Source organism: Podarcis liolepis (genome assembly GCF_965112155.1).
Source record: "Podarcis liolepis genome assembly, chromosome: 3".
NCBI classification, from domain to species: Eukaryota; Metazoa; Chordata; class Lepidosauria; order Squamata; family Lacertidae; genus Podarcis; species Podarcis liolepis.
In genome coordinates this window covers 34,126,466-34,149,273 of record NC_139557.1, presented here as the reverse complement: position 1 = coordinate 34,149,273, position 22,808 = coordinate 34,126,466, and the positions used below count along the sequence as shown (strand labels likewise).

The 22,808-nt window shown below is 42.4% G+C and overlaps 1 protein-coding gene across 4 annotated transcripts in view; it reads left to right on the top strand.

The window, feature by feature from the left end:
• Window positions 1-13,477, top strand: part of ELOVL5 (ELOVL fatty acid elongase 5) — a 63,733-nt gene extending 50,256 nt beyond the window's left edge. For all 4 annotated transcript variants that reach the window (XM_083495723.1, XM_083495722.1, XM_083495721.1 and 1 more), the window contains exons 5-8: window positions 5,784-5,955; window positions 8,754-8,878; window positions 9,720-9,854; window positions 10,945-13,477. In XM_083495723.1, the coding sequence (XP_083351849.1) occupies window positions 5,784-5,955; window positions 8,754-8,878; window positions 9,720-9,854; window positions 10,945-11,076 (564 nt within the window). In that variant the 3' untranslated portion in view covers window positions 11,077-13,477. The remainder of the gene's footprint in view (window positions 1-5,783; window positions 5,956-8,753; window positions 8,879-9,719; window positions 9,855-10,944) is intronic.
• Window positions 13,478-22,808: the final 9,331 nt, after the last annotated feature.

Here is a 22,808-nt window from a genome sequence, read left to right as displayed (position 1 = left end):
ACTCTGTCTTGTGCATAGAGCCAAATGAAGGGTGGTTAAATGTTTTGGGTTAGTCAATATCTATAAGCCTAGCCCTACCGCACAAGGTTGTTGTGAGACTAAAATGGGGGGCACCGCTTCTAATATTGGATAGCTTTAGCATACTCAAGAATCAAAAGTTTTGTGTCTCTTTTGTAGGAAATGTATACATTTCTGGGCATTCCACAGTTTTCCATTTTGAGCTCTTGATGCTGGAGGTATACAAACTTATGCAAACGAAATGATAATTTAAAGAAAGCATGAAAGCTTTTCACTAGCTTGAATTGCAAAACTTGCTCACTGTTTTGTAAGATATTGTTTGGACCTAATAAAGGTACTGCCCTGGTGTAGGTTTTTGGATTTCCAACCACGCCCACTATGGACCAACACAGCTATTGGCTATCACTTCCCCTCCCCTTGCCCCACTTCGTCACAGGGTGAAGGAGATGCTAGACTAGTAAAATCAGCCAAATGGCATTGCCATGGGTAGTGGTGAGAGAAAGGGCAACCATTCAAAACACAACCCACCCCCCTGCATGAGAGTTGAGTTGTTCTTCATCCAATCCTTGGCTCTCTTAATGACCCGGTTCCTCCTGAAAGAGATCCGTTTCCTGTAACCATTGTTCCCAGCAGCACGCTGTCACTCCTAGCATTGTAGTGTGGTCAAGAGGCAGGCTGGGTTCATTGTTCTCCAGCTGACCATGAGAACTTCTGGGACTTGGTTTGCGTTATACAGTAACTGAATGGGAACTTAGGAGATGGTTGCTAGAAACATAAGCTTGTGGTTAATGCAATGTGGCATAGAAACCACTATGCCCATAGAAATTTTAATCTACCTAGCACAATTCTCCCCTAAGGAGCTCAGGGTAGAGCACATATGCGAGGAGATTTTGCTTCTAGCACTGCACCCTGTGGAATATCACTATGAACGTTTTCCACCCTTTTTTCTACAATATAATATGATTATAATAATTTATTATTTATACCCCGTCCATCTGGCTGCGTTTCCCCAGCCACTCTGGGCAGCTTCCAACAAAAGATTAAATATACATTAAAAAACCAGTCCTTAAAAACTTCCCTAAACATGGCTGCCTTCAGATGTCGTCTAAATGTCAGATAGTTGTTTATTTCTTTGACATCTGATGGGAGGGCATTCCACAGGGTGGGTGCCACTACCAAGAAGGCCCTCTGCCTGCTTCCCTGTAACTTTGCTTCTCGCAATGAAGGAACTGCCAGAAGGCCCTTGGTGCTAGACCTAAGTGTCCGGGTTGAATGATGGGGGTGGAGACGCTCCTTCAGGTATACTGGGCCAAGGCCTTTTAGGGCTTTAAATGTCATCACCAACACTTTAAATTGTGCTCAGAAATGTACTGCGAGCCAATGTAGATCTTTCAAGACCGGTGTTATATGGTCCTGGCGGCTGCTCCCAATCACCAGTCTAGCTGCCGCATTCTGGATTAGTTGTAGTTTCCAGGTCACCTTCAAAGGTAGCCCCATGTAGAGCGCATTGCACTAGTCCAAGCAGGAGATAACTAGAGCATGCACCACTATGGTGAGACAGTCTGAGGGCAGGTAGGGTCTCAGCCTGCGTACCAGATGGAGCTGGTAGACAACAGCCCTGGACACAGAATTGACCTGTGCCTCCATGGACAGCTGTGAGTCCAAAATATCTCCCAGGCTGCGCACCTGGTCCTTCAGGGGCACAGTTATCCCATTCAGGACCAGGGAGTCCTCCACACCCGCCTGTCCCCCCAAAACAGTACTTTTGTCTTGTCAGGATTCAAACTCAATATATGAAACATCATCCAGTGGTTCCCTCTGGTGTCTTATAAATACATACAATTTTGCCCAGACTTTTCTGGACCAATAAGGTTAGACCTTGTCATTACTGGATTTTTGTTTTTATACGACTGTCTATGTTTGTATCTCTGTTTTTAGGATACTGTTTTATTGTTTTTATGTTGCATTATTGGACACCACTTAGATGTTTTTAAATACTGAGCAGTTTAGAGGTTCTCTTAAATAAAAAGCAAATAAAAAAGCTCATGTGGTGTAGAATAGGCTAAGAAATAGTAGCTTTCCCAAGATTAGTCAGTGAAGTTCATGGCTAAATTGGGAATCCTGGAAGAGCTTCTCCACGCTCTTTCTTTCCTGGGGTGTTAGATATTGAATTCTTAGAGTGAACCCTATTGGAACATTTCTGAATCCTGCCAGGATATCCCAGACAGATTTATTTACCTGTCAGTGTCCAGCAAGCAAAATGTTCTTATAAAAGCAAATCTGAAATTGGCCTGCAGTCAAAAGAACTGGAAAACCATGAAACTATTTTTAACTTGTCTCTCCCTCGGAACATAGTGCCTGAAAATTACATCTCCCATTATAGCCAGTGAACAAATAAGAATCATAATTGCCTAATTCCCTCATTTTCAGTTCCTTTATTTCTTATAGTACTGAACACTTCTAAGGAAACACTTTTTGACATTTGCATGTGACAGTTTGAATGGAGGAACAGTAATAACTAGCGACAAAGAATGAAGTATCTCATATCCTTCGAGAGGACACTGTGAGACAGATGTAGTGCACAACTCATTATATAAAATGATAAAATTAGATCACAGACAGAAGCAGTGTTTTAAAACCTGAAAAGAAATGACCCTGTTACAAGTGTCTGCATTTCAAAAGCAGCGAGTAACTTCTTTAGTGAAGGCTACAAGACGATTCCACTTCTGTGTTGTTTTGCGGCATCCCAGGAAAATCAGCTGTCTTCTTCTGTTTTCCATGTTAGTTTGCTTTAGCTGATGCAAATCGATAAGCTTATGCTTTTACAAGTTACCTTTTAAAAAAAGAAAAGAATGAAAGATATTTCAGATGTGTAGATGTTAAAAGCATGAGCAATATCAACCCAGGTATCTTTAGGACGCTGTTATGGGTGACACCAACTTGACTCAACTAAATTTTGGACGGCTAATTTAGTTAGTGGTGCCAAAACCCAGTAGGCCAAGGGTGGGGAACTGCAGGACCAGGGGCCAATTGTGGCCCTTCAAGTTTCTTTAGGACTTTTTGGTCTGGTGTAGTCCCAGAAGTCCAATACGACATGCCTTTTGGGTTCTCATGCCTAGAGCTTTTGAAACATCACTGAAAGGTCAATCCATGTAATCATGCCAATGAGTTTCCTTTCTAACTTTCAGAATCTCCCTATTATGAAATTTGGGGCCAGTTCAGATGTCACAATCTTGGCCTGATAAACCATGTTTTGTTCAAATGGGAATGAGCCATCCCCTGTATACATTCTCTCACCTGCTTGGGTGATTGTCTTCAGAACAGATGTCTGGGTTTCTTATACCAGAGTTCTCTGTGTCATCCAAACCAGAAAGGGTGATTGGCTCCTACCAAAGAACCAGATAGGCTCTTACCAAACCAGGAGACATAGCACCAAACAATGAGGTGTCTTGGATTTTGTGTGTGAAGTGTATGGGCTTAAAATGGACAGTAGTGTTCTTTCACTTTATTGAAAGTAGACTTAGCTGTTTTCTTCATCTTCCAACCAGCAGGTTAGCTGAAGTCTACACACTCTTCTTTCTTCTTCTTTTCATTGACATTATAGAAATAAGATTAATATGTTAGGGAAGAGATGATGTTATACGTTGAGAGGGATTCCACAAAATGGGGGACAGTATCATCATCATCAGATTTATGTGCATTGGACTGAAAATCAACTTCCTGTGGAGAGAAATGTGGGAAAGATTTCACGCCAAATAAAAGTTCTAATTTTTCCAAAATTGGCTCTTCTCCATACAACAGTGTGGATATCTGTTTGCTCACCTTTCTGAACTCCAGTTTGGTTTTCAAGTTCTCAGTGTCAGGTACGAGGTTGAACAGTTCCGTGTCCTGTAACATCATCTTAACACAGGTTTTGGCATGTTTGTGGAACAAGAATTCTTCGTGATTTCACATTACGGTTGCTTGCTTGCAGCAGCGTTTCTCTCCTTCCACATCAGCCCAATCTTCTGTGCCTCATTCTCCCCAGCCTGGAGGAAAGCAATTTCCTTTTAGGGAATACAGTAGCACAATCCTCTGTTTGTTGCTCAGATTGTTCTTCGGAGATCACAGTAGCAGTGTAGAGATTAAAACCTCTCCCCTGAGTGTCTTGGTGCACCTGAGGTACACTTTAATAGGCTTCTAAATCATTGCCTCTTTTGCTTTAGTCACTGTTTTGGTTTTATGACTACAATCCAGAGCATGCCCGGGGACTTAGGTCCTCCCAGAAAGCACCTTACTTTATTTTGAACAGCACACATGCATTGCCAGCTGTTTTCGAAACTTCCCTGTCTTGGGGACAGCATAGGAAGCTGCCTTCAACCTAGCAAAACTAACAACTCTCAGGTCAAGACCAAAGCCCTGCTGAGAACATGGAGCAAGTTACCCTGTTCTGGTAACTAATGCACAAAGAGAAGGGTGTCAGAAAGCCACATATCCCATTCACCAACCTGTACATCTGCTGTGTACTCTGGGCCAGCACATCATTGGGTGTGGGCACATTAAACCCTGTTCAGGAGGTACTATACATCTTTGTGGACGAGGCCTTCTCTCAGACATGACTGGCACATGAGTCAGCATTTAAGGGGCCATGTTCAGTATCTAGAGATAAGAATGGAGAGGCCTCCTCTGCCACTCGGTCAGCATTGCCTCATGCAACTCCCACCTTCCTCATCTGCCTGTACCAGCCTGATGGCCTACTTGCTGCATCAGGTCAGAAAGAAGGCAGCACTGGTACACTGGGCTGGAGCTGCCACTAAGTATTTCTGCCTTCAAGTATCTTTTAAGTTTGTTTTTAAAAGTGGTCCTGGGGATAGCTCAGTCTGTTGAGCATGAGGCTCTTAATCTCAGGGTTGTGGGTTTTAGTGCCACGTTGGGCAAAAGATCCCTGCATTACAGGGGGTTGGATTAGACCCCTCCCATGGTCCCTTATGACTGTACAATTCTGTGATCTATATTTTATTATGTCTACTTAGTTCCAAGTCTGTAGACTTTACTGCTATTTTCTTATGACTACTTTATGTGAACTGCTTAGAGGTGGTTTTTTTTTAAAAAAAAATAAGTGGCTTATTCATTTTGATAGATGATGATAGATAGATAGATAGATAGATAGATAGATAGATAGATCATGACTGTCACACTGTATGGGTGAGTACCCAATAACCCAATTTTCAGTCGCCTCTGATGGTTGTTGACCATCAACCAAACTTGGCTAAAGCATTCTGCTGGCTCTCTTCCTGAGATCATCATTTCTGAATGATGGTGCTGTTATTGGCAAAGCATATTATGTAACACTAAGCCATCATTTGCTCATGGCTTGTTGAACAAACCATGGTTAAAAGAACCTCAGAGGCCAGACAAGCCATGATTTATTTCTGCAAAGCTTTGTTTCCCACCTCCTGCTCTTGCCTCATGCCTCTGTAGCTTGGCGTGTTCCACTGCACTTAATGCAAGCCATGGCTTCACATGCATCAGCCAAGCCATGGCTTTAAATAGTGGTTTGTTGCTACAAAATAACCAGGGTTAGTATGCTAGGCTGGATTCAAATGAATGACATAGCATTCTGTTTGAACTAGGCCTATATTGCAATGATTATTGATCACCAGGATCTGTGGGGCTGGGCAGGGCAGGGAGAGATTATTTGCTGGGTTGGTAGAATTTGCCATGAGCTGTCTTATTTCATTTGCTTCTGTGGAACAAATGCCTGACCTCTTTCCTCCTCCTTTTAGATCATACGTGTCCTTTGGTGGTACTACTTCTCAAAGCTCATCGAGTTCATGGATACTTTCTTCTTTATATTACGGAAAAATAACCACCAGATCACCGTTCTTCATGTCTATCACCATGCAACAATGCTTAACATCTGGTGGTTTGTTATGAACTGGGTGCCTTGTGGCCACTGTAAGTATTCTTGTAATTCGTGACGAGAGACCTGTGCGTGTGTGCATTTCCTGAAAGACTCATTCTGTTTGAAGAGGGTGTGTTAATGCACACCTTCACTTTTTGGGAAAACAGTCTCCTTGGTTGGAAATGGGTAGGGTTGTGCTGGTTTGGCAGCAGCTTGTTACAGCAACCTCCTCCGCAAAGCTGGGTCAGTTCTGTGTGTCTCCCTCTGTTCTTTCAGCTGTTATCCAACTGCTCTTAGGGTTTTCTTAGCAAGCCATCGACTCTGCATACAAAATTTCTAATAACTTGAAGCCAAAGCTTTCATCCATCAAGCTCCTGATCTCTGACATGGCCTTTTAATTTGTTCTCTGGCCAAATATTACTTGCAAGCTTGCTCTGTGGTTGGCTGGCAAGCTGGATTTGTTAAAGTACAGTGGGAAACTGGCACTCCAAAAGTCTTCAAAGAACAGTGCATGGGAACTGTCGTGGTTCCAAGTGATCATAACCAGCCTCAGTAGAACTATTTTACCTGCTTCCAGCCTGCTCTCTCTCTTTTAAATATAATGTTTATTAACTTTCCATTTTATAACATTTAAATACATCCTTATTTTTCCACAGTAATTTTTTTGCTCTTACGAGCTATTCGACTTCCCTCCCACCCACCTCATGGTTACCACATTTCCTTTCTATCTCATAGCATTTGTATTTTTTCCTACTTATCTTTCATCATTTTAATTGTCACGTTTTCAAATAAATATAAGAAGGTATGAATCATAATCATTACAAGCCTTTTAGATCATTCCTGCTAGTGTTGTTAATTCTCTGCGATTGTCCTTCAAATATTGTACAAATTTACCCCAGTCCTTTTGGAAAGCTTGATCATGCTGGTTTCTTATTTTCCTGGTCAGCTTTGCCAATTCTGCATATTCTATCATCTTCGTCTGCCACTCTTCAATCGTTAGTAATTCTTGTTGTTTCCATCTGGGAGCTAAAAGAGTCCTTGCTGCTGTAGTTGCATACATCAACAGTTTTTGATCTCTCTTTGGCATTTCTTCACCTACTACAGTCATACCTCTACTTATGTATCCCTCCGGATACGTAAACTTCAGGGTGTGAACGCGGCAAACCCGGAAGTGTATACTTCCGGGTTTCACCCCGCATGCATGTGCAGAAGCAGCACCTCCAGATATGGACTTTTCAGGTTGCAGACGCACCCCTGGAATGAATTAAGTTCGTATCCGGAGGGTCCACTGTATACCCAATAGGAACGCTTCTGCTCTGATGGTGTTTCCTGCTTGGCAGGGGGTTGGACTCGATGGCCCTTGTGGTCTCTTCCAACTCTATGATTCTATGATTCTATGATTCTGATTTTTTAACAAACACACTCTCAGCCTGTTCTCTTTTTTATTGTAATTAATCTTTGCATTTTAAAAAAATGTGCTGGTTAAGTTGTAAGCCCACATTTGAGCATTTCTTTTAAAGGAAAGGCAGGAGAAAATGAATTTGAATGAACAACGACACTTGCAAACTGCACGGAGAATATGCAGAGCTGGCAATCCAATGTTTGTAGCTGCTGCACCAGCCCATTGAAAGAAAGGGATGAGGAAACAGTTGCTGCTTGCTGCGCTTTGATGCCCTTGGTGGCATCAATTCTTTGATGATGCACATCTGGGTGTGAATTCACATTGGGGTACTCATTCAGCTGGAAAGCATCGGGTGCAGCAGCCTCTGCATATACAACCTGGTGCAGATAGGGCTTCCTGTTTCCATCTCTGCCTTACTATGCGGATGGAGTGAATGTCCCTAACCTGAAGGCTGAAAGCTTGTTGTTGCATGCAACTAGATTCAGGATCAGAGCCTGTGAAGGAGCTGGCAATCTTGTTACCATTCATGTTGTTGTTTTATTGTCTTAGTCGTGTTCGTGACCCCATGAACCAGAGTTTTGGAAACTCTTACTTTCTTCTCAAAACTTCTCCTTTTTTATGTCCATGGAGTTTTCTTGGCAAAATACTGGTTTGCCAGTTCCTTCTCCAGGTGGATCACATTTAGTCTAAACTCTTGGCTATGACCTGTCCATCTTGGGTGGCCCTGCATGGCATTGCTCATGGCTTCTCTGAGTTATTCAAGCCCCTTCGCCATGACAAGCCAGTGATCCATGAAGGGGATTACCATTCATAGCCCACCTCTTAAAAACACAGTCCAAGCCAGTTTTAGGAGGGGAGAGACATTGCTCTTAAGGCAGTTAAACTCAATTTGCATGGCAGATCTGACTTTGGACATCTGTGATTCTCTCTCTCTCTCTCTATCTATCTATCTATATATATATATATCAATCATTGCCTTTGCAGTTTTGTGTTAAGTTTTTGAAAAGTTCAGCAGGTCAGAGGAATTGAAATGGGGCAGGGGCTGGGAAATAAATGAATAATGAATTGTAATAAAGGGGAAATGGGGAAATGTAATAGATAAAAGTATGTTATATATTGCAGAAGGAAAGGGTAGGAATGGAAACACCAGGGAGGGAGAACGGGAAGTCAACAACAACTTCTTCTTCTTCTTCTTCTTCTTCTTCTTCTTCTTCTTCTTCTTCTTCTTCTTCTTCTTCTTCTATGAAATTTGTATTAAATTTGAAGTTAAATTGTTAAAAAATCTTTGAAAATCAATAAAAAATTAATTGGCAAAAAAGAAAAGGAAAGTTCAGCAGGTCAGTTTAGTGGTTTAAACTTGCATAGAACAACAGTTCAAGCATGTTTGCTATAATGCATATTGTTGCAAAAAAATAATAATCACTTACCATCTCTTTCTATTGTTTCCAGCCTATTTTGGTGCCACCCTTAACAGCTTTATCCATGTCCTCATGTATTCCTATTATGGGTTATCGGCCGTTCCATCCATGCGTCCATATCTTTGGTGGAAGAAGTATATCACGCAGGGGCAGCTGGTGAGTAAATGGTGCCTCTGTACGTTCTTTTTTCCTCATATGCTTATTGTGGCTGCTTATTTTTTAACTCAAGCTAGCAGATATTGTGTGGGAAGGATCAAATGCTCTTCGGCGAGGAACCATGTGCTGTCGATTGTTGGGTGACCTGTGTGTTACTCTAATGGGGGACATTTAGTTATATAATGCCCCCTTCAGACTGGATGCCACAATCTTTTTAAGATGACGAAGCTACATATAACAGAAGTAGAGAACCACTTATACCCTAGCTACTCCTTACAAACCTCTCACTTGTGCACCAAGTCACTTGTAAGTCACGCTTTACTATGCTTTCCTAACCATGGAGGAATGGGAGCAATACTCAGCTCTTTTCAGTGTCTAACTCAACCCTTGTAAACTTAAGACCAGCCACATGATATATATTTTAAGCAGTGACCGTACAGTAGAGATTTCAGTAGCTTCCTTTGTTTTCAACGTGAGCTGCCTTGGGAAGGTGATAGATTTTGAGATGCAGAAGTAAACTTGTAGTCTTTCCTCCCCCTTTCATAATATTGACATGCTCTCTACTTGCGAATACTTGAGCTTAATTGAATGGCACAGCTAAGGGGCCAAACTTGTACAGGGTGTGCGGTACCTACCCATCTCCCACTTGGAGAGCAATGGGGTCTTCCAAGGGGCACAACCACCAGTCTCTTACAGCCAAGTACAAAAGGCAATTTAAAATCTCCACATTCATACCCAGCTATACTGCTACATAGGGAATGGGTTCAATGTACTCCTTTGTTTGTCTGTATTCTTGTTCATCCTTTCATTTTTCTTTTTTCTTTTTTTTTACCTTTAACAGACTCAATTTGTCCTGACAATCTTCCAGACAAGCTGTGGAGTGGTTTATCCTTGTCCATTTCCCCTGGGATGGCTGTACTTCCAGATAGGCTACATGATCTCCCTAATTATCCTTTTCACAAATTTCTATATTCAGGTAAATTAAGATTTATTCCTCTTTTTTGTTTTTGTTTTTTGCAAATGTCGATGAAGAAAATAACAACTAGAAAGTTTGTGTATCAGAATGCACTTCCAAAAGTTAGTGGACAGTTGGATCCTAGCAGTAGACATGGTTAACTTCCCAGGACCACCACCAATAGTCAATTTTATAATTATTTTGGTGTTGTAATGCAGCAGCAGGAAGCATTCCCTGCCTGCCAACCGTACGCAAAAAATGGAGATGGGAACTTGCACTCTCTCTTATGCACTTGCTGCTGTGTGAGAGAATTGGCCTTCTCTGTCGCCACTAGAATCTTACGTAATAGATACAAGGGGCAGTCAATTCCTATTGACTTACTCCCCCCCCACCCCAGTGTTGGTCCAAAAAGCATTCTATTCTAATAAGAAAATAGTAGCTATAAGTAGCGGATAGAGATACTATATATATTTGTTTTGTTTGGCTGTAATGCTAAACAAGCCTTCCCCAAACTGATGTTCTACATATGTTGCTGGACTACAACTGCCTTCATCTCTGACATTGGCCATATGAAATGAAACCATAGTTTAGTGTTGCAGAAATGAGCTCATGCATTGCCCAAACATGGGGAGCTAGGAAACTTCCACTTCAGTTTTAGATTAACCACAGCTTTCTGTGTCATCAGCAGACTGGTTAATCTTAACTATGGTAGGTTGAAACCAAGCCAGCTTATAGGTTAAGAAACTGGCTTGTTTCAACAAACTGTGGTTAACATTAACCATAGTTTAGGGGCACAAAGGCAAGACCCTTGGTTTCATTCTTGCCTTTCCTTTGGCCACTCTTCCTCCCTTGCAAACAAACTGTAGTTTCCTGTTCCATTTTATATGGGAAGTTGTGGTTTGTACAAACCATACCTTGCTCCCATACCAAGATATCAAAAAGGGATGTTATGTTTTGTCATTGAATCTGAATAGGGTGTATGCTTCCTAGTCTTACGTCCATATGAAGGGGCAAGATGCTTGTTAAATAACAAAATTAAATTGGCAAGTTTGCTGCTTTGTTGCTGTGTGGGGCGAAAGCTCACTACTGACCTATGTGATTATTTTTTTAGACTTACAACAAAAAGGCAGCGTCCAGAAGGAAAGAGTATCAGAATGGTTCCATGGCTGCTGTGAACGGGTATACAAATAGCTTTTCTTCCCTTGAGAACAATGTGAAGCAAAGAAAACAAAGGAAGGATTGAAGACCAAACTGAGAAGCCATTTTGATATTCCGGGCAACAACAACAACAAAAATCATCTGATTGTAAGCACAATATGTGTTGTGCACTGATATAATTCTTGACAGCTACTGTAGCTATTCCTGCCTAGAATAGTGTTGATTTATGTAGGACTTAACAAGTGCAAAACATCCTAGAAACTAGCCATAGGCTCAAGTTGATGGTGTTGATCATACTGGGTGGTCACAGACACGAGTGTAAACTGTGGAAGGGAGTATTATTGTAGTATGTGTGCATATATCTATATATAAATACATAGATATATTCGTCACTGCAGTTGCCTTACTAGTCAATATGATAGGTGCTGAAAATTATGATTCACAATTTCAAGACTGTAATCCAAACTCATATTTTTTAACTGTAGATAATGCATGTGATTGTGATTTGTACAACAAAGGTTTTTTTGTCTGTGTTAAGGTGTTTTTCCTCCCCCAGTAGTTTAAAACACACTTGCCTTAAATTTGAAGTAAAGCAGGGCCCAAAACTTAATACTGGTTTGAAAATGTATGGAAATGTTTTGACTCTGGGAGCGACTTCTCACGGGGCTGACACCCAGTTACCAAATAGACATGCTATAGTGTCTGTTGTGAACAGTGCACATGTGTAGAAAGAATGGCTTTCCCCCTTCAAAATGCTTGTTGGGTGGCGGCTGGGATAAGACAGCTTGCACATGCTCATGGGCACTCTTGATCAATGATGCAGTCTCTGTGTGCCCCTGTATTTGAGAGTCCCAAGAACAAAATGGACTATTGAGAAGCCATCCTAGATGAGTTGGGCTCCTTTTGTGAGTCAACTAGAAGTCTGCTCTGTGTTGCACTGAAGTTGGAGTAATTCTCCCACATGTGATCTTTTTGAAATGAAAGATTCATTGAAAAAGCTGGACTCTTCATTTCAGTCACGATTTGTGCAGGAGAAAAACGTTTGATTGTGCTTACTGTATTTTTAATTCCATTATCACAAGTCTGCAGCAGTTTGGTGGTTCAGTTTGATTTTGTCAACTAGGTTTTAATTTGCATAAGTGACGGGGAAGTTAATTGGCACTTAAGCAGCATCCGTACCTGAATGCTGACTCTCTCCCCTTCTTTCAGCATTAGAGAATGCAATGGGGGGGAGGGGGGAGACATCTTACTCCCTTTAAAAATTGACATCCCCAAGTTGTAGCCTGTCCCTTTTAAAGTTGCCACAGAAGTGTGAGATGAACCACCTGCGGCATTTTTCTTCCCTATCCTTCTGACCGGGAACTGTGTAGAAGCCACAGCTGGTTCATCCCCCCAGTTTGTTAAAAGTTTTAAAGATGTAAAAGTGAATCGCCAGGTTGCGTCCTGGCCAGTCAGCCATTGACATACCTACAATTTAACTGCAAAGCAGTTTTCCATTGTTTGACAAAACTCAACTTGTGATTCTTAGCTGGTGTTTTTCTTGCTGTTTGCATAGAAAGCTTTGAGTCGGATTCCAACAGCCACTGGCAGAACAGGGTTTCCTTCACTTCCCTTTTCCTTAGAAAGCTGACCCGGAGTTCAGCGGATCCTGGAGAATGATAAGGATGGGGTGTGGCTTGTGGCAAGGGGGGGCTACAGCTGAGGGGAAATGGGGAGCTCCCTCAGAGCAAGTCGAGATACCCTTCACTCATATGGAGTCAGACTTCAGATCCAAACCATTGACTTTAAAAATGTGCCTATAGCAAAGGTGTGTGTGTGTGTGTGTGTGTGTGTGTGTGTGTGTGTGTTGGAAAGTGTGCAAATTGGGCCATGCCAGACTTTTATTGTTGTCATGCGAAAAACCCTTGGAAATAGGTTGGTGATGAATGTCTGTTTCTTAGTGTGTGTTGTGTATTTCACCTGTACTTCCTCGGCCTGTTAAAGGTTTATTAAGAAACTTGTATAAAGTGTGTTGGAAACCTCCCCCACCCCACACACACTTGCAATGTCATAAAACAGGCACCTTTAATGGATATACTATGTAATTTGGTGGAGTTTTAGCCTACTAACTTGTTGGTCATTGAAATTCATTTGTCTCAAGCCATCCTATTGCTTCCATCCCCCAAGTTTATATATTAATTATAATTTGATATTTATACAAATATCTGTTTTACCATGTTTTTGCACAGCTGATATTGGGGAGATTAATGTGTTCCCTAATGGGCTCGCATATTATTTTTATTTTTTATTTTTTGCTTGTTTTTGAAACGAGAGGCAGAACCAGTTTATGTTTGTCTGCTTTATGTTCTCAAAGCTTGTGTGTATGTGTCCTTGGTTTCTAGGTACTGATTTGCAAAGTCTTTACATATTTCATACAGCAGCTTCATCATTCAGAATATGCTGTCTAAACATGTGTGCTAAAAATAAAAAAACTAGCTTGTCTGAAATATCGACATTGTCAACATTTTGTGTTTTTAATCATTAAATTGTTATTGAGTACCTGTGCCTGCGTTTCAATACAGTGGCATCTTAGTGGATTTGAGAAGCTTTGCCGTGGAAGTGAAATTTTCATTATTAACAGTTCTGTTATGTGCAAATGAAGCCATCAACTGACCACTAAACCATGGCTTAGTGTTACATAGGTGAGCCTGCATGAGCCTATAAACACTGGGCTCATGTAGTCCCTTCTGCCACATGGCTTGGATAAGTAATTTACCTAAGTTTAGTTTTGCATAAGTATTAAGGTAAAAAAAAAAAAGGTAAAGGACCCCTGGACAGTTAAGTCCAGTCAAAGGTGACTATGGGGTTGCTGCGCTCATCTCACTTTCAGTCCGAGGGAGCCGGCGTTTGTCCCCAGACAGCTTTCCAGGTCATGGGGCCAGCATGACTAAACAGCTGCTGGTGCGACGGGACACCGTGACAGAAGCCAGAGTGCACGGAAACACCGTTTACCTTCCTGCCACAGGGGTACCTATTTATCTACTCGCACTGTTGTGCTTTCAAACTGCTAGGCTAGCAGGAGCTGGGACCGAACAACAGGAGCTCACCCTGTCACAGGGATTCGAACTGCCGACCTTCTGACCAGCAAGCCCAAGAGGCTCAGTGGTTTAGACCACAGCGCCACCCGCGTCCCACTAAGTATTATGTACAAAACAATGGTTAGTTAAACAAGCCAGCTTCATAATGTTTGGGTTTGAAGTTGCCTTGTTTAGAAACCAGCCACTGCTTTTTATAAACCAGGATATTCCTAGTTTATACGTAACACTAAGGGATTGTCCACATTTTATCATTATTTAGCTGTTGACCCCATCCTCCACCCCCACTTTCGAATTATACCAAAGTAGTCCACACCTGCACGTATAGATGAGGAGGAACTTGGGTCTTTCTCGTTCATACCAGTAGGTGTCCCATTTTATATTTGTCTCTGCCTTCTAATTTGTTGATTCTGTTACACTAACTCATTACATGAATTGCATGAGTCCAAAGCTTCACTTGGGCTACTTTTGCGCAGCAAACTAGACCATGGCTTGCATCTTTTACAGGAGACCTAGAATATAAATCACATTCCCCACCCCCCACCCCCTTACACAGTAGCAGGCACTGTTAGGTATTTATCTACAAATTCTAATTCAAGGGAATAATTTAGCACATGATAGAGTTTCAGCTGCACCCATTTTAAAATTTTTGATGTGCAAAACCGAGCAAAATCAGTTTGATTTCTCCTTATTACATCCTGTTGCAGATGGAGCAATAAGAGTTTAAGTCCGTATTTCAAAAAATGTGGTTGAGCTTTTTTTGCAAGTTCTATTTTAAGGAAGTTCGGAGTTTGGACATTTCAGCGGCCCTACTTTTGTGTATCTTTCCCCCACAACACACACACCCCTATCCCAAGGAGACTTTAAAATAAAAAGTAAAGTATTGCTGTGCATAACATTTACCATCTTTCTGGGAAATGGGGAAGTTTAAGGGGGTTTTGGGAAGTAGAGAATTCGCCACACCATCCCCAAACCATAATTCTCAGACTTCTTCAGGAGAAGAAGCCATGGTAGTTTGAACTGAGACAAACTAGGCATAATGTGCTGTGTTGTGATTAATATTTGCAGTATGGCTTCATGGCGTTCAATAAAAAATTATGTCTGCATAAAAAAAAAAGATCAACTTCTCAAAATTATCAGAGGTACACAATTCAGATCACTCTGAGGTACACTTAACATTCTGCAACATTCAGTGGAGGTTTTGTTACTTTTTTGATCCAGCATTTTTCTTTGCTGCCTGGTATATAAAATTCCTTTTCTCATAACACAAAGAGACCCTCAATTTCCCCCACCGCAGGTCTATTCAAACTTCTCCTTTCTTAAAAATAATGATAATATAAACATACAAAAAATCAGATTCCAACAGCCCCCTGAGTCATCAACCCTTGTAGCCACTGTGGTACCAGGTTGTATATCTATATAATTTTTGCTTTTTCCTCCTTGCTTCATTAGCTTTCATCACTTAACTCTCACAGAGGTCTGCTAATTGTCTGAAAGAACGGTGTCTTATTGTATGCTGCACACTCCTGTTCTATATTCTTCTTAAGAGATGTGGGCTGGTCTTGTGAACATGGAAGTTTAACGTAGGAGTCCCAGGCCACAATCCAGTCAACTACTTGAGGCTTGGCCAAGGATCGCATACACTCAATGGGACGTCTGTTCCTCCTGGTATCTCGACATCAACATTCCTCTCTTCTTCCCTCCTCCTCCACATCTATCACAACCTACTACAGTGGAACCTCTACTTACAACCATAATCCGTTCCGGAGGTCCGGTCATAACTAGAAACGTACATAAGTAGAGGCGCACTTTTCCATAGAAAGTACAGTGGTACCTCTGGTTAAGAACTTAATTTGTTCCGGAGGTCTGTTCTTAACCTGAAACTGTTCTTAACCTGAAGCACCACTTTAGCTAATGGGGCCTCCCACTGCCGCTGCGCCGCTGCTGCACGATTTCTGTTCTCATCCTGAAGCAAAGTTCTTAACCTGAGGTACTATTTCTGGGTTAGCAGAGTCTGTAACCTGAAGCATATATAACCTGAAGCGTATGTAACCTGAGGTACCACTGTAATGGAAAAGTGAATTGATCCATTCTAGAAGATGAAAAACACCCCCTAAAACAGCAATTTAACATGGATTTTACTAACGAGACCATAGATCCATAAAATGAAGGTAATAATCAATGTACTGTACTATAAAATAAATAAGACAGTGTTGTAGATGAAAACATTTATTTTTTTCCTTATGTGTGCTGAGGGTGGGTGGGCTTACCTGGCTTCAAGCTGGGGGTGGGGCAAGGGTCAGTAAAGGCCAGGGTCCCTTTTTTTCTTGCCAGGCCAAGTTCTTCTCTGGACTTCCTCAGGTTAGTTCCTCGGTGGGCTTTGGGGCTGCAGTGCGCCCTGCTGTGCCTCTTGTATGCAGCACCTCTTCCACAGCTTCGGGGGTAGGGTGGGGGCCCTCTTCTCAGCAGCAGAGGCCTTAGTGCTGCTCCGCAGCTGGCCGGGCAAGCTCCAGGCTGCTAGCAAGGCCTCTGTTCATATCTAGAGGAAAGTTCATAAGTTGAAGCACCTACTGAAGGTTGTAACTGGAATCGTACGTAAGAAGAGCCATACATAAGTTGAGGTTCCACTGTACTGAAACTCTTCTGAGGGTGTGGGAGCTGGAAATCCTCCTGAAGTTTAAACACAGTTCAAAATGCTTTGGGGATGGGTATCAAAAGCCCAGCCAAGTGTGGAGTAGCAGGCAGTTCTCTCAGTTTGACACCCAGTGGTTGCAGGATTTTATAATATTATGGAAGTTATATCCGCATTGCTCCTCTTTCTGCCCCAAATCAGAATATAAAGATTCTTCTTTGTAATATTGATCATTATTTCGTTATGTAAACCCTAACCTGCCTTCACCCACTTACACTAGTACCTAAAATCAGGAGCAAATTGGGTGCTACACCATTCGTCTGCACAATTAGCCATTGAATTTATAGAGTGGCGTTCAACCAAGTATTCCTGCTTTGCAGAGTCCCTTCCAACTCTATGATTCTAGAGCTACTAAAAATAATGGCCCTAACTTGGTCAGGCTCATTCATTACAATAGGATTACAATGGTTCCTTGGTTCTCAAATGCCTTGGTACTCAAACAACTTGGAACCCAAACACTGCAAACCCGGAAGTAAGTGTTCCAGCTTGCGAACTTTTTTCAGAAGCCTAACGTGCTCCGTTTTGAGCGTTATGCTTCTGTTTTGAGTGCCACGCTTCCGTTTTGAGTATTACGCTTCGGATTTGAGTGTTACGCTGACGATTTGAGTGCTACACTTCTGTTTTGAGTGTTACACTGAGGTCTGTCTGTTTTTGGTATTTATTTGGCGTTTTTGTTTTTGCAGCCCTTTTTTGTTTTGTTTTTTTGTAACTGTGTGGAACCCAGTTCAGCTACTGATGACTGCAGTGCATTGTTTATTGCTTTCATTTTATGGATCAATGGTCTCGTTAGATAGTAAAATTCATGTTCATTTGCTGTTTTAGGGGTTTTTTAAAGTCTGGAATGGATTAATCCATTTTGAATTACTCTGTATGGGAAAGTGCGCCTTGGTTTTGGAACACTGGTTTTGGAACAGACTTCTGGAATGGATTAAGTTTGAGAACCAAGGTACCACTGTAAAACATACACATGCGATCCCAGTTTTGTGAAGACCTAACCTTCTGATTTCAGTGGTTTTCTCCTTGCATAAGTCTGCCTCCCTTCTCCAACCTGGTGCTCTGCAGATGTTGTTGGACTAGGGTTGTCATCATCTCAGGCCATCCCTGGATCAATGGTCTCGTTAGATAGCAAAATTCATCTTCAATTGCTGTTTTAGGAGTTTTTTTAAAGTCTGGAATGTATTAATCCATTTTGAATTACTTTCTATAGGAAAGCACGCCTTGGTTTTGGAACGCTTTGGTTTTGGAACAGACTTTCAGAACAGATTACCAAGGTATCACTGTACTCCAATTTAGTTGACTATCAGCCATTGTTGTTAGAGTGAAATTGCAGGTGGGAGGACCAGACCCAGATCCTGACAGGGATAGGGACTGTGGCGGGCCATCAGACTCTTTGCCCTCTGCTCTGGTCCTGAACTTGTCCATCCCACACCTGCTATTTGCATGAAGAATGCATCTTCCATTGCCTTCCTGACACAGGTGGTAGGAGAAGTGGGAGCTGGGTCTGCAATTAACACCGGTTATAAATATGTGAATAATGTGACACCTAGTTTGACCGTCATCTACTGACTGAAACTCAATTGTTCAGAAATATAAATAAAAATCCCAACATATGAGAGTTAGCTTCCATTGCATACATTGAATTTTGTGTTGAACTTTTTAAGTCAGTAGGCTCCCTTCTAATACTCCAAAAAGGCAGTGGTGTTTTGGGGTGGAGCGGGGGACAGCCCTGAATATCCCTGGATCCATTTTCAAACAACTGGATGTTCTTTATCAGGGTCTGAGAGCAGGGAGCAAATTTTGGTTTTATCTCCAGACTTGGTTGCTTATTCAGACACATATCCTGTTCTCTTTGTTGCTCTGATAATGAACCTTGCAAGACATTCTCTGACAAGTCAGTGCAATAAGACATCGTCACCTAGTCTGTGCTTGGCTCATCTTTTGCTGAAGCCTCTGCTGGTCAGCTGTTCTATATCATGAATACAGTCATTCTGTACTGTACACAGAAGGCCTATTTGTGGACTGGGGGGCATGAACCCAACACGGCCAGCAAGATGTATAGAACAATATATAAAACTACAAATGGAGGAATGGTATCAGAACTAAGGAGGAAGTCTGCCCCCACCACCAGTGTGGTGTAGTGGTTAAGAGCGGTGGACTCGTAATCTGGGGAACCGGGTTCGCATCTCCGCTCCTCCACATGCAGCTGCTGGGTGACCTTGAGCCAGTCACACTTCTCTGAAGTCTCTCAGCCCCGCTCACCTCACAAGAGTGTTTGTTGTGGGGGAGGAAGCGAAAGGAGATTGTTAGCCGCTTTGAGACTCCTTCGGGTAGTGATAAAGCGGGATATCAAATACAAACTCTTCTTCTTCTTCAACACCACTGTGAATCTTAGGAAGCTCATTCCCAGAATTTCTAAAATTTGTCTGGCAGAGGAGAGGGAAAGGATTTTCTGCAAACAGAGCTGTCATCAATTATTTGCAAGGTAACAATTTTGATATGCCCTTGTAGGAGTTCTCCGTGGTGCTGACAGCTAGAATATAATGTCCTCTGACAAGACAATGAAGAACACATTTCCTTGCTACCTCGTCAGACCTCTTTGCATACAGTAGCAACTCTTAGGGAAAACTGAGGGAGAGGGGAGTAATTCAAGTTGCCACTAGATTATAGGCTGTTCACATTTTGATAACGAATTTTACAAACTGGACCCTGCACAATGAACTGTCAGGGAAATTAAAGGCAGAAGTTTGCCTCCTTTTTCCTGCAATGAATTGTCCATGGCAACCGGGCTATTCCTATTGTTGACTGATGCATTCTGTCTGTCATCCATTAAATGTGAGGCAGCATAAATTAGGTTCCCATTCAGTCATTGAGCAGACACAGACTTGCTTTACTTCAGCATGTCTCATGTTCCTTCAGACCACAGTTCCCACACTTCCATGGTTGATATGCCAAACATCATAGGCCATAACAAGCATAGGGAGAAGTGAGGGGTTGTTCCCATTCCACTGGTTCTCTACAATCCTCTCCCCACTTTAGAAACTGATAGTGGACATACCACATCATCTATTTTTTAAACTGTAATTATAATTATTGTACTCATAACTTGTCCTTCCTCCAAGAAGCCCAGAATATTATATTTCAAATGTGGAATTTTCCAGTCTTGCCCTTCAAAAAAAGTCTGTAAGGTGGGCAAGACTGATATAAATCAGCTGCCCCAGGGTCAGTAAGCAAGATTCATAGCTGAAAAGATCTTCCCAATCTACCACACTCTTAAGCTCTGAGTTCCACACTCTGCTAACCAACTTACTCTATGCTTACCTATTAGCTGGATTCTGGTCCTCTGTCCATTGTGTGGTTGAATTTAAGATCTTAGTAGAGAATTAAGTCTTGTTTTAAATTAATGGGAATGTAGCTCATTGTATTTGATAGATTGTTAGTGCTTTAACATTATGCTAATGCCCTTGGAGTTGAGCTGCTTCTTATAGAGGACCAATGTAACTTTCCAAATAGGGTACCAGTCTAAGCTTCATGCAAATATTTGAAAGGACAGGTCTGAAGGGCACCTATTTCTGCACAGAGACAGCATCCTTCAAAGGCAGCAGCTCTGACACTTTGCATTAACCCAATGTGCCTAAAATGGAAAGGAGGTGATCATCTGTCCTGCTCCAGTGACTCATCTGAACTCACCTGACACAGCTTCATTTTCTACTGCTAAACAGATCTGTCTCTGGTCAGTACATAGAGCAGTGTTCCCTTGAGGTCCTTCGGAGGAAAGTGTGATGAAAACAACAAGTTCCTCACACTTTGTGGCAAAGATAAAGGGATATTATATTGCGTGACCAGGCAGCAACCACCTCAGCCCCCAGGAATCACCAGTAAGTAATAATGACACATGGCCATCTGTTATGGATTAAAATTTGGCCACAACTTTATTAAACTATCAAATGTAGAAGACCTTGGCTTAGGCATTGGCCATGTATCCCTCCCAGCCCCCCACCCGGGGGAAGTGGGGCTCCTAAAGGTAAATGGGATATGGGGGTGCTCTACAAGACGCATGTGTACGCAGGCAGCCCACCCCATATCCCCGCACGCAGGGTAGTTCACTGACAACCTTTCAGTGTATGGCCAGTGACACTCATATTACAACCCCTTTAAGAGGGGACCCTGGAATCGCAGCCACAGGCAGGGGGTGGTGGTGTCAACACTTCATGCCCCCCCCATTTTAGGGAAGCCCAAGCCCAAGGCCTTAAACCGCCAAAGTTGTGACAAATTGCTACGGGGAAGACTAAGCTTGTCAATGCAGGAAAATTTCTTCCCGGCTCTTCAACAGCAACCAGTCAAAAGACCGTAGCAGTGCCCGCTAAACAGGAAGAAAAAGGTTAACCTGTAAACAAGAAACATTAAACAAAGGGAGGGATGGGTGGCTGAAGCTCCTGAGCCGACTGCCTGGCTGCTGCCGACTCCACCCCCTATTTATATGACTGGCCCCACCTCCCAGCAGTGTAACTTGACTATTGAGGCTGGGCGTGAGCCTCCACAGAATAACACGGAGAGGCAGGCCAGCCCATACAAACTGGAAAGTTCCCCGGGGTCCGAAGCACTGTGCGTGATCCCGCAAAGTGCACCCACAGTGTAACGTGTGAGTGTTCACTATGGGAGAGGGAGAAAAAGTTCTCTCTTATCCACTTTCTCCCCGCAGTGCACAATTTTATACAAAAGTACTAAATCAGTTGCGGGGCCTGGTTCAGGAGTAGGGCTACTGGTAGCAGATCTGGGCCAGTCTCAAGGAGTGAATACAGGTCTTTAAAATAGTGCTCGACTTACACACACACCCTTTTTGCTCGTGCTGACTTGGTAGGTCACATAACTGAGTTGAAAGGAGTTTCAAATACTTGAATGTCTCCCTTTCATCCTTCCACCACCACACCTCTCTTCTCAGACTAACCCCAGCCTTGGGTCAGCTGCCTTTGGCTGAGCTGGTATAGAGAATGTTGATCAGCATATCTCCAGCTAAGCCAGGATGAAGGTCTTCACCAGCATGCCACCTATTCTGAACTCTGCCCATCCCAGTGGATATCAGGTTTGGATTTCTCCCAAAGAAGATCACTCTCCTCAGTGTCTAAAAAAGGGGTCATAACAGGGGCAGAAATGTAGTCAGGGGCAATAGCCTGAAAGCCAGGCTGTTCAAGATGGAGGATTCGTGGATGAAAATTCGTAACAGAACATTTAAAACCTGTATGCCTCTGTATTCATAGCCCAAATACACCATGGTGTTGTTTTTAAATCAATATAAACACAAAGAACACAAGCTATTGCAATCAGCATGCCAGCAGGAGTAGCTTCAGTTGGGCAACAGGGATCCATTGCAGTGATGGTATTCCATCAGTGTGATTAATTCATGAGCAAGGAACTTTCTAAAAGCTGATAAAGGAAGTCAATCTGGTAGGAAAAAAAGTTAAAAGCTTGCGCCAATAACTGTGCATCTGAAGATAAGAGAGTTAAAGATGCAAAGAGGATGTTACAGGTCATTCCGTGTTCCCAAGGAAATTGATCCCTCGTCGATTGTAACTGGGCAGAAAATGTCAGCTGTTATCAGGGCCCGGTTCCAAAATGGCTGCTTAATGTAGCTCCTAATGCCTGCTGCGCTTTGCTTTATCTCCTGATTAGTTCAGGTACTTTGATAATGTGAAGAGGCCACAGTCCTCCATGTCCTTCAGCCTTATGGCAAAGTTAATTTGCTTTATTTCAAACTGTCATATATTTCCCAATGCGATTTTTCTTCACAGCTGGCTGAGCTCTAAAACTAATTGAGTAGCCACTTCAGCTGTGCAGGGACACGTTCTCTGCTCTCGTGCTGAGAAACCTGATGCATCCTGCAGAACATACAAACGCCAACATCCTTCCAAAAGGATTCACACTACCAGAAATATTTATGAAATAGTTATCAGGCTGCAAACAAACAAACAAACATTTGTCTTCTGCCGTCTATTTCTTCCTGTTGGCTTCAATAAGCAGCTGCAATGGTTTTCTTTCCTTGCCAACAGACATTTT